The 12,882-nt window shown below is 40.8% G+C and overlaps 1 protein-coding gene across 2 annotated transcripts in view; it reads right to left on the reverse strand.

Annotated features, from left to right (window-relative positions):
• Positions 1–12,131, reverse strand: part of SLC9A3 (solute carrier family 9 member A3) — a 55,600-nt gene extending 43,469 nt beyond the window's left edge. For both annotated transcript variants that reach the window (XM_075083800.1, XM_075083799.1), the window contains exon 1: positions 11,596–12,131. In XM_075083800.1, the coding sequence (XP_074939901.1) occupies positions 11,596–11,791 (196 nt within the window). In that variant the 5' untranslated portion in view covers positions 11,792–12,131. The remainder of the gene's footprint in view (positions 1–11,595) is intronic.
• Between the last annotated feature and the right edge of the window lie 751 nt (positions 12,132–12,882).

Raw genomic sequence — 12,882 nt, forward strand, 5'->3', positions numbered from 1 at the left:
ATCTTTCATTGTCTTGAATCATAAGTCTGCTGCATGAGAGATTGTGGAACACAGAAGTAAAAAGAGAAAAAAAAAAAGGTAAATACCAAAATAGAAAACCACTTCAAACTACAACTCTGGCTAGCTGCACCATACTGTTTTTCAAAAACCTGTTAGGTATAATCATGTACAGATCAGCAACAATGCAGCAACTGGCAGATATATAATCCACCTTTAAAAAGCCCAGATAAAATGAAGAGCTATAGGATTATTGGGAGCAGATAGAAAAGTGGCTCCCTGCTGTGAAGGAATACTTAGCATAACATTGAAGAGAAGAAGGCGATGCTGACTATTCATCCTGTCTAGGAAATGCCTTGTTAGTGGGGAAAAAAACTGAACCTTGCTATTCATGTTCTTTTTACACCTCTAAAAGGTAACATCCTCTAAGACACACTGTACTCCACAGCATAACACGTAGAGGCACTGGACGAGTCCCCCTGAGGACAAGTTGCCTAAGAGAAAAAGCTATCCTCTTGAAGCTTTATAGAGCAAAGTCTAAAAACTCTTATCTTGTTAATTCATGGTAAGAGATTATGACTAATGGACATATTGATAGAATCTGTCAGGCAGTAGTTTATGACAAAATCCTCCTAATGGATTTCAACAGAAAACATCTGAAAATAGTAAAATATCTTATTTTCATGATAACAAAACAACAGAAATTAACAAAATAAGAAATTGATACATTTATTTCTTAGACACTGAATGTATGTACACACTTTCTGCTCTTTTTCTTTTTCCCTCAAAATCTAATTACATCATTTTTATGCAACACACATAATAGCGCTCTTATCTATAGATTCTTTCCTGCTCTTTCTCTCACAGTACTTTCTATCCTACTTTTTTTCATTATTGATCAGTGCACTGATCAACACAAAGCTATTCTCTTTATTTAAAATTTCACTTAGCTTGTTAATCTAGAAAGATTGTACATGCAAATTCAGTTAGTTTTTTGCCTATAAAAAGATCTGCGATTGCTTTTCTACATGGCATCTATGGTAGCAAGTATTAAAGAACATGAGAATAAAGACAGTATTTACACAATATTTCTACTTAGAAAAAGAAATGCACTATCCTCCACTAATGACCATCCATGGTAACTAATCTAAACATATAAATGAGTACAAAATATCTTCATCTACACTCCAATAAGGTACCTTGACAAAATACCAGTTCAATAGTTGAAATGCCATCCTATCAAGAGTCAGAGCTTGCAACAGTCTTTTGTGAAGTGAAATGAAGATAGAAGGAAAATAAGTGTCATATAAATAAACAATAGGAGCCCACCATGGCTGTAACTATCATGGACTCAGAAATTTCCTGGTGCTTCCTGTAGGAGAGGAAAGAACTGCAATGATGGAATATCCTCACACACAGTTTTGCCTGAGGGTTTTTCTTTTTGTTGGTTGGTTGGGTTTTTTACTCTTTTGTTTTGTTTTGAGGTTCTTTTTTTAGACGAACAAAGGAGATCTTATTGAGGAATTCCTATTAGAAATTGGGAAACTGAGATAGGATTCCAAGGTACTTCCAAAATACTTCCACTCACCTGCAACTCAGGTCAGTGGAAGACCTAGAAGTAATATCCACCTAATACAGAGGAGGACTACAGAAGTGTGCTTTCTGGCATAGAGTTGTGGGCAGAAAAGACATTTGTAGGAAGCAGATCTATCACCCTGTTCTGCAGGAAGCAGGGAACACTAGAACCACCACCTTCAGGTTTACACGTGTTCCTGCTGTATCAGCTAGCTACTGCTTGAGCTTGGTACTAACAGTTTCAAAATATCACTGCACTTTCCTGTCAAGTAATACTATTCATTAGAATATCAGTTCATCCTGGAGAATTAGAATATCAGTTCATCCTGGAGAATGGTTTGTCTAAAATAAGAGAAGGAACTTACGCTCTACCAGCTAAAAGAAGGCAGAAGAGTGGGTAACATACAAGTGAAAGCCAATTTGATCAGAAAGCATCTGGGTTAGAGGAGAGCTGAACTTTGTGCTGATACCTTGTCATTCCTTTCTTTAATTCATGGTGGTGTGACCATAGTGACCACCATATGGCCACAATTTATTCTCCTCTCCTCTGTATAATAGCATGCGATTTTGCCCCAGTTAATTAAAGTATACTGATTCCATCAAAACAGCATGCAGAAGTGTAGCTTTCTTTGACAGGTAGGATGTGGATAAAGTTCCGTCCACGTATGAACACTGCTAAACCAAAGACCAGGATCTGCAGGTCTAACTGATAGAACAACTACTTCTGGAAACCATTTCCAGGTTCATGAAAGATAAGAAATTTCTCAGGAGGAATCATCATGGCTTCACGAAAAGAAGTAATGGTAAATTTGTATGATTTAGTGACAGGCCTGGTAGATGAGAGGAGAGCAGTGCTAGTGTCTGCTGGGCCTTCAGTAAGGCCTTTGACACTGTCTTCCATAAAAGCCTCATAGCCCCTCAAGCTGTTGCTGTGGGGGCTGGATGAGCAGTGAGGCGGATTGAAAACTGGCTGAATAACCAGGCCCTGAGGGTGGTGATCAGTGTTGCAAAGTCTAATTGGAGGCTCGTAACTAGTAGTGTACCCCAGAGGTCAGTACCAGGTCCAGTTCTGTTCACATCTTCATTAATGATCTGCATGATGGGGCAGAGTGTACCCTCAGCAAGTTTTCCAACGACACAAAGTTGGCAGGAGTGGCTGATAAGCCAGAACATTGTGCTGCCATCCAGAGGAACCTCAACAGGCTGGAGAAATGGGCTGACTGGAGCCTCAAGAAGGTCAGCAAGAAGTTCAAAGTCCTGCACCTGGTGAAGATCAACTCCATGCAGCTGTATATGCTGGGGGCCACCCAGATGGAAAGCAGCTTAGCAGAAAAGGACCTAGGGGTCCTGGTGGACACTAAGGTGAACATGAGCCAGCAATGAGCCCTTGGGGCAAAGAAATCTAATGGTTTCCTGGGTTGCATTAGGAGTGTGGCCAGCAGGCTGAGGGAGGTGCTTTTTCCCCTCTACTCAGCACTGGTGAGGCCACCCCTGGAGTACCATGTCCAGTTCTGAGCTCCTCCATACCAGAGAGACATGGACATACTGGACAGTGTACAGCAAAGGGCCAGGAAGATGATGAAGGGACTAGAGCAACTTGCATATGAGGAAAGGCTGAGAGAGCAGAGACTTTTTAGCCTTGAGAAGAGAAGGCTCAAGGGGAATCTCATCCATGTATATAAATATCTGAAGGGAGGGCACAAAAAAGACAGAGCCAGGCTGTTTTCAGTGGTGCCCAGTGAGAGGACAAGATGCAGTGGGCACAAACTGAAACACGGGAGGTTTGCTCTGAACATGAGGAAACACTTTTTCACTGTGAGGGTGACCAAGCACTGTCACAGTTTGCCTAAGGTGGTTGTGGAGTCTCCATCCCTGGATATATTCAAAAGCCACTGCCCTGGTCAACTGGCTGTAGGTGGCCCTGGTTGAGCAGGAAGTTGGACAAGATGAGCTCCAGAGGTCCCTTCCAACCTCAACTATTCTGTGATTTCTGTGACTCTATGATTTTGTGAACTCTATCAGAGACTGAGTGTCCAGCAAAATACCAAACTTATGCCTGAGTTACAGGACACCATGCATCTATACCTGTGTTCTTTCTCCCTAGCCATCAGCTTCAAAGACAGTTACATCACAGGAGCAGTGTGACTTAAGCCTTAAACAGTGTGACTTAAGTCTTAAACATAGTCATTTATCACTGACTGACCCAATTTGAAAGATTACTTTTCCCCGGTTCACAACTGTCCCAAAGTCATCACCAGAACTAAGTAGGACAGAATAGCTGAGGACCAGAGCTATTTCAGTGGAAAATCTGGCAGCTTAATTCAAACCAAGTCCTACAGAAGTTTAAACTCTAGACTATGCATCAGAACAGAAGAGCAAGCATTCAAACACTGTTTCTATTAACTGTGGCATTAGTATTGTAACCTCTTAAACTACTAAATAGCATTTATTAAATGATTTTGTTAAGCATATGTCTAAGCCTTTAAGGCCTGTAAATCTACATCCAGATATTCATCAGTCCAGCTATTCCACAGAAGTAAGGGGATTGTAATAACTCCATACTACAACAACATTTAGTTTTATGCATGATCACATACAACTATACTGCCAGTTCAACTGTTAGTACCAATGTTCTTATATTAATGTAAAGCCATCTTATATCCACCTATGTCATCTAGTCCCTGGAATAGTATTACACCACCAAACCAGTGTTGCAATATTAATTTTAATAAAAGAGTTAGAATGTTTTAACTATGACAAAATAGTTAAGATAATATCAGCTTTGTGCTTAGACAAGTCCCTCCATCAAGTGCACAATCTGTTTGCACCTGGGAGATTTTCATTATGAAATCTTACTCGATCAAGACCTTTGCATGTTTCTGAGTAGTTAATATTTTCCTCAAAGCCCAGATTTTGGAAGTGAAAGAATCCATAAAGCTTCCAATTTCCACTTTTTTCCCACTTCTAAAAAACTGTAACTGAAGCAGAGAAAATCATAACGAAATGTTATGATTTCCAATGTCTACTTGGAAATTTTTTTCCTTGGTGTCTGACTACTGCTATTTTAACTTTTAGGGTTGACAAAAGGTCAAGGCATTTTTTTCTTTCAATAGATAAAAGCAGAAAAACTAACCTAGGCACATATTAGTGAATCTGGAATGACTTTTTCTACCTTCAGTTATTGGAAGGAGAAAACTCTCCCGATCCTTCTACTTAAAAACCCTGCTTTTGCAGGGTTTTTGCTTTTCAGAATATTTTCCAAATTTCTTCTTCCATGAATAAACATTAAATATTCGGGCCTTAATTAAAAATGTTTCCACTTGAGGTCTTGCATTCCATCTTGGTCAGCTCTTCCTTGTCAGCCTGTAGTTTCAGTATTTATGACTTTACAGTGCTTTACATAGCAGCCAATTGGGTATCAAGTCACTCCTTTCATCCGGTGAATTCTCTAAGCTGTTTTACAAAAGGAATCAAAATATTACAGCGCAGCCAACAAGCCATGCTCTGCAGTTTACCGAGGCTGTTTTAATGGTCCGTAATTTTAAATGGGTGCCACTTGTTAGTAAATTGAAGAATAATTAGAGCCCCTACTTCCTTGGGACATTAGTTTAACTGCACTCCTGCAGAGAGATGAGAAAAATCAAAGACAATTTCCTGAAAAAGCAAAAAGAATATTCAAGTAAGAAATACTCTTCTACAACTTTGGACTCAACACTTCATCTTGGAACAGAACAAGCTGTACAGAAGGTACAGAAGAACTCAGTAATCCTTTATCCCATTACTTCAGAGTGATTAAAACATAGTAAATAGTGTGTAAAGGAGTTTTGTATTTTAATTCAAAACTTTTCTTTAAGCAAACTGGTAGTGAAACTCACTGACTTTTGATAGACTTCTGGTGGTATGAGTAAAAAACAACTGGAAAAGCAATACCAGATTCCCTGTTAAGCTTCTCTAACACATAAAGCTCCACAGAAACAAAGGGGACAACATGAAGCCTTTCACTTGAAGAACCTGTGTACACCTGAAAGGGTTTGCTGCTTGCACTTATTACTTGCAGACCTGTGGTCTGCTGCATTACCGCGTGAGAGATTTACAGTCACTTCGGGGGGTTGTAGATCACTCTTAGTAGTAAGTGGCTGTAGCTCTGAAGACAGTAAATCAATGGTTTCAACAATCCTAAGACTACAGTATTAAAAGGATTCCATTGTTCTGCAGAGAACGCTGAGCACTTTGCACACAGGTGCCTGAAAGTAATTGATGGCAGAGATCCTTTTTTAGGTATGCATGCCTGAACTGTATTCAATTCAGGGCCATTCTCAAAATGCCATTGTTTTCTTATGTAATTCACACAAATTGCCGTTGTACATTTGCTATTCGTCAGGGGATGTAATCTGAATCTTGTCGAATTATACTGTCCTGATATCTTCTTCCCTACTCTAAATAATTAAGACTTGAGACTTGGAGGGGGAGGGGGAAGATGTGTGGTTCAGGGAGGCAGGAAGGACAGGAAAAGGATAAGTAAGGTGCAAGAGTAAAATGGAAAAAAAAATGTGGAAATAGGCATCTTTTTACAGATCATAGATTTAATAAAGACGTGGCTTACACAGTTGTTCCTAGGACTGGAAATGTTAAGCTACTGATGTTGGAAATGTTCTTTTCGGCTGCCTAAAATGTTGCATACAAAAAGTAATTCCTTAGAAGGCAGGGATTTTGCAGTACTTAACAATCCTAGCTCACAGATACTCTAAACAGCACTTCGTAAGAAGAAATACAGCATCTTGCTAAAATGAAGACACTCCAGCTATATAACATAGTTGCCAGCACAAATTTATAGCTTTTCTATGTAATTGTTTTTAAGATAGATAATAACAGGCTATATCCAGGAAGGAAATTCATATGCCTTCCTTATAAGTATGCCAACATGTTCCAGGTTCTACTGAGTTCACAATAAAAGTAGAAGATATATTTTTTCCTTATTATCTTGTTCAGGATATAGGGGAAGGTAGCCACCTCCAGACTTACTAGTCACAATGCAAAGTCCTTTTTCATATTATCACTTGCTAATGAAAGCAGCTTTCATGACAAAGCTGGCAGTTTAAAGTTTGCAGGATTTAGTATCCTCACCATTTGAGTCTCTGACTCCATTTTCAGTTAAATACTTCCAATAAAGTTCTGCTAAGCATCCTTCAACACTTCTTCCTAAATATGTTATTTACTGAAGAATTGCCAACAAAAGAGCTATTCTTACATTTTTTGCTTTTTATTAAAACAATACCCTAAATCACTTTCTCTAAGTAATTGACCCTTTTCACTAGTGCTAAAATGCCAGGAGGAGAAACTTGGGAGTCAAATGGGCTTTTGTTTTGACAGTTTGTTTTGGAGGGAGGGGTATTGATTTCTTCAAAGAAAATATTGCCCCAGGAGTCTAAATTGGATGGGTTGTTAGACCTGCATTTCACAGATCCTTCCCTAGCCCATCCCTAACATGCTTAAAATTCTCCACAGCAATTGTTCGTGTTAACAAAGTGTTCTGAAGAGCTTCTTTCTCAGAGCAGTTTGAGACAATACGAAGGGCATGCAGAAACTAGAGCATTTGTAGGAAACCATATCTCTGTAAGCTTAGAGATATGCTTTACTGTGTGCTTTACAGCTCATGTCCTCCTGGGGTCTCAGGAGCTGATGGACGCAACAAGTCCATCTGACACAATATCTTTTTGAGATATCACTAGGCCAGCCTCCTACCAAGTGTTTGTTTGTTCTTATTGAGGCACTTCTTCCCCCTCCTCCAAAGCATGAAGAAGGATTTACCAGCTGCCCTGGATTAAAATTTCACTCCCACTTTTATATTTCTAATATAAAAGCCTTTAGAATTTGTGTGCAACTACACAGACATTAAAAAAAAAAAGCTTTTGTGACATTCTTAGACTCAGCATAAACTATACCAACAAAAACAGTTGGCAAGAGGTTTGAGTCACAGATAATGAAAGGGCTAGGTACCCTTCCTCATTCCTGTTCATAGTCACTCACTCTCTCACCATTTCTTACAGTTGCTTATCTGCTCTACGTTGAGCAAGTTCAGGAGGCTAAACAGGCAGAAAGAGTGCTTTGTAGGGTTTTTTAATTTTATTCTGGGACAAGCAATTAACTATCCTCTGAAAAAATGTTATAGTATGCAAAGGATTTAAACAAGTAGGAATTTTACAAGTTCCCCAACATGACCTCCAATGAAAATATAGATAAAATCTCTCTCCTCTCTTTCCCCTAGCATTTTGAACAGGTGTGGAAGTATGCAGTGGTTATCCCCCAAGTAAAAAGCATACCTTTTTTTGTTTGTTTGTTTGTTTGTTTGTTTTGCAATAGACATGGCCTCAGAAACCTCCTCAGGAAAAGTTTTATACAATATTCAGAGTTTAACCTATTTCTTCTCTTGCCTGTTTTTAGCTCCTGAGCTGATCATTTCTTTCCTTCTACTTGTTTCCAGAGTTGTTTTCTGATCTCCCTCCTACATCTGGCTTTTTCTGTAGCAGACTTCCCTGCCACTGTTTGTATCTTCTATATGTCTGTTTATTAAAAGGTTATTTTCAAGATGTGATCTATTAAAGACATATGAAGAAGGAGGAGAGACTATGACAAAGTGAACTTAGAAAGCGTGTGCAAGGCTGGTCAGTGTACATGCGTCTTTAATCTTAAATCAGAACTATACCGTGCAAGTATGTTGATTAAAAGTGTTACATCCTTTAGCAAAATAGTTACAGTAGGAAATGTCCTAGTCTATAACTATATATACATCCATGTATGTATTTGTATGGTTTTTTTTTTCATTGGTATTGCTTCTTTCATCTGGAGAACTGAGGTACCAGGAAGTGGACACCTGAAGGAGGGTTCTCAGCTGTACCTCATGTACCTTCTTCATGTAGATAAGATGTTTTTCTAGCTTAGCTTTACACATGTAAGTAGTTTATTGGCCTTATCCTGTAAGGATACTCATTTCTAGTGATAAGAGAGCCTATCAAAAGATGAAATAAAGATCATTAGCCAAAGTGGAACACTGTGTACCTTAGAATGGAGAGGTGGAACACTTCAAATGAAGAGGGTCAAACCAAATCAATTCTAGTATGTAAAACAGTACACTGAGATTCATCAGAAGTTTCATAGTAGACACAGACTAATTTATTTCTTATGGCACAAGAGAGCCAAATGTATGAAGACATCTTCCACAGTTTCATCTGTGCAATACTTAGACTTGACCGAGAGATATAAGTATTCTTCACATGAAAAAAATAAAATCAAATAGCAGCTTCCTTCCCACCAAGCCCAAAACACTAGGCACTTCTTCATGTGTTTGGGATGCTTATGAGATTTCACATACAATAGTTGATGTTGCAGAATACCTTGTCAGCACCAATTTACATTCTGAATGGGCACAACATGAACATCAATTCCCGGAAAATCCACAAGAATGTCCTATTAAGTACATGTTTCCCCAAGCCATATAGACAAACAAAACCTCCACAAAACCTTAAGGTTATTCTAATGCAAGAGAAGGCAAAGTATTCTCATATATTTTTCATCCCCAGCTATCAATTGCAATTCCCAGAACACCCTTTACTGACCCAATTGCCTATGATCCACCAGTAAAATAGCGCTCTCAACCTCTGTAGCCATGGAGGTATGACTTGCGTGTGTAAGAACGGCTCCTCCCCTGCTGAAAAACCCACAGCAAAACCAGCATTTTGACTCCACTACCTTTGCCCTCCTTCAGGTAGTAAACCAAGAGACACAAGGGCAGATGTTCCACATTTTCTTCCCTGCTTCTTTTCTCTCTGCTTTTTGAATGTATAAAAGTTCTTTGATCCAGCATAGCATTTTTGCCATTCAAAATCTTCTGACAGATTTCTGGTCTACTTTCCAGAACCCTTGACACATCAAAGCAGATAGAAGGCTGACAATCTGTTTTCTTCAGTTCTCTTTCTCATTGATTAATAAGAATATGTTCATGCTTTCTTCATTAATAAGCTGTTGAACAGTGAGTGTACGTTTCTGCTTTTCTGTATTTTATTTGTCACTGGTGAGGAAAACAAGGAGCATTCATAGGATCTCAGAGGAATATAGCAGTTGTCTGTTGCTTCTTCAGAGACAAAGTCCAGAGTAGTATAGGATTGCAATTAAAAATGTGAAAAGGGAAAAGAATGAAGCTTGAGAGCTTTGGGGAAGAAAAATGAAGGAGTTGATAGATGCTATCTACTAGTAAGTGGCATGCTCTGTGCAGCTGTGAAAGAAGTGCAAAGAATTTAAAAACAGGACCAGCAACAGTCAGCTCCTGAACTCCAAGGAGAGTTAGTGCTTTATCAAGAGTTTATACGGAGGATTTAATGGTAAAATGGCTCATCTTAATCCAAGGTAATCTTAATCCAGGCCACTGTAATTTAAATATAGGACAATCTAACCATCCTGTTACCTTCATTGGGCTTCTGACACAGCACTGATATGGTTGTGCAGCACTAATATTACTCTGTACAACAGTGGCACATGTATAAAGGAGCAAAGACTTCATAACACAGAGGGCAAATACTTATTTAGAAGAGTGTCCCAAAAAGAAAGTTCAAATAAGCAACTTGTGTATTCGTTTAGTTAGCACAGTTTTATAGGGACGCAACCTTGTCACTGTTTTTTCCTGTGTCTGCTTTCCCAGCTTTCTACTTGATGCAACCCACCAAGAAAAGTCAATTAAAATGAAACCATATTTTTATGTAGTCTCAGTAATGCAGCAACCATCTGAATAGAAATTATTTGCAAGGTGTAGGCCATCAGCGAGTCAGATGATAAAGATATTTAGTTATATATCTATGATTAAGCAAGTGAAATCCAAGATGCAGGTATCACTGAAAAATGCTTTACGATATCACCTGTGCATAACTTAGTTCTCATTTTTAATATATTTTATCTGGATTTGGAGAAGGTATTTTCCACCTGAGTCTTACTGTGTTCAGCTTACGTGCTAGACAGAATATACCTAATGCACCTTTTGTACATCTTCCATTCTCTGTGACATGCAAAATCATGGAATGTGATTCTGGTGTCCTAAATTAGTATTAGCAGTACAAGTACTGAAAAGTATTAGTAGGATTTTCAGCTGATCATACCTTCTCAGCTGAGACTGATCTTAGAGATGATTTATTGAAAATTACATTTTTCAATGTCAGCCAAACTGGAGGTCTGGTTTTAGATCCAAAGGTAAAAGGACGAAAATAATAGCATCAAGCAAATCATATACTTTCCAGTTAAACAGAGAGTCTTCTAGTTCAGCAAACATTGTTATTAATATAATTGCTTTTAGAAAAGTCACAAATTTGAGGACACAAGAGTTAGAGCAGTCACATAAATTCACTTAAACTACACCGAAGTTAGACTAAGTCGTTGCTTTTCATTGATTCCAACTTCTTGAAGAAAATTCTGTGTTCTCTAAAACTTCTATTTTTCAGCTGCATCAGATGGTCTGATAATACATATTACCTTTCCCTATGAACTCTGCTCTTTCACTAATTCAGCAATGCACTGTAAAGCAGGGAATGCTAAGTTCATGTGTGTAGTTTACAGTGTTCATTTTTGATGGTGCTACCTAATATAGCTACCAATCGTCATCAGTAGAATAGCATACCATAAGCTGGAATAGGTATTGTATAAGCAATAAGGTGCGATTTGTTTCACTTCCGTAAAAAGTTATTCCTGGCAGCAACAGTAATGCAAGGTTTCAAGGAATTGCAAGGGTTTGCAAGAAGTTAGATGCAGAAGCCACAGTCCTAGGCTCTGAAAATGAAGTAGGCAACCCTCTGGAGCAGGTGAAAATCACACTGCTAAGCACCGTGTGGGGCGGTATTATGAAACCAGGACAGAGTACAGTAAACCCCCTGAAAACGGGTCAGCGGACTTGTGATAAGCTTTCTTCATTTACGTCGGATGAGAGAAGGGGAAGGGGGAAGGGAAAGGGAGAGGGCATGTATTAATATATAGCTCTGGACTCACCGATTTTGGCCAAGCTGGCCACAAGTATCCAAAGTGTAATGATATAAGGTTCCTTGACGTGGTTCCATTGAAAAGAGACGATGGCAAAGCTTTGAGGCTGGCTGCTATTTTTGGAGCTTCCCGAGCTTCTCTGTCCCAGCGCCGCTGGGAGAGCCATCAGCCCCAGGAGGAACCCCACTCCAGATACCTGCCCCATCTCCAAGCCACACAAGAAAAATCCTGCTTCCCCTTCCCGGAGAAATCCCGCCTCTTCGGAGGTCCTCGGGGGGCGAGGTCCTTGTCCCTTCGCAGAGGCGCGACCACGGGCTGCGGCCGGCGGGACGCGGACACGGGTGCGCTCCGCGGGCGGCGGAGGCTCCGCGCCTTCCCCGCCACGGCCGGCCGGGCTGCGCCGCCCGCCTCGGGTGCCGCTTTGCACGGGGTGGCCGGGGAGGGGTCAGGGGCTCCGTGCCTGGGCAGATGCTTCGAGCTGGGGTCCTGCCGCTTGCCCGCACCTGCCTTTATCAGGGTGTTCCCGAACGGGCGGAGGCGGAGCTTTCATGCCGCTCCCGCGGAGGCTGCAGTGCGGAGGCAGCGATGTCCCGACTGAGCACCTTTCGGGATGGGCAGGGAGCTCCGTCCCGCCGAAGGGATGACGGCAGGCTGGGGTCCGTGTCCGCCGGCTCGGCCCCGCTCTGGGCAGACGGGGCTTGCAAAGAAGCGGCCCTGCGCTTCTGGCGCCAGGGGCCGAGGCTGGGGCGCTCCCGCGGGCATGTCCAAGGTGGAGCCCGGGATCCGTGCTCAAGTCGGGGCCAGATCAGCAGGAGATCCACAAATCTCCGTTCGGGTGCTTTGGATGCGCAGCCCGATGGATCAGCCTCCCCCTCTCCCTCCCTCAGACCCACTATCCTAGCCAGTTGCCACAGAGGAAACTCGCTGTTTTCTGTTTTCAACTTCAGATCGCGTTAGGATCTAGCACTCCAAAGATATAGCAGATTTCTCAATCCAGCGTTTTCTTCTGTCCACCAGAGAGCACCTCTTCCCACGGTGCTCGGGTAAATGACACCAGCAGGCAAGGTTTGGCTTTCCACTTAGATCTGCTTGCAGCTGTTTGTTAAGATGTGCTATATTAAAAGCGCTACCTGGCTTCTTTTCCTCTTACATGCTTACAACATGAAACTTTTTTTTATTTTTTTAATGTTTACAACATGAAACCTTTTAGAAGGTTCTCACTTTCCCCATAAAGCTTGCTTTCTTGCTGATAACATTTGCCTGATGCCCTGGATGGTCCATGCTGTGTGTCGTAGG

The sequence above is a fragment of the Phalacrocorax aristotelis genome, chromosome 2, assembly GCF_949628215.1.
Source record: "Phalacrocorax aristotelis chromosome 2, bGulAri2.1, whole genome shotgun sequence".
Lineage (NCBI taxonomy): Eukaryota > Metazoa > Chordata > Aves > Suliformes > Phalacrocoracidae > Phalacrocorax > Phalacrocorax aristotelis.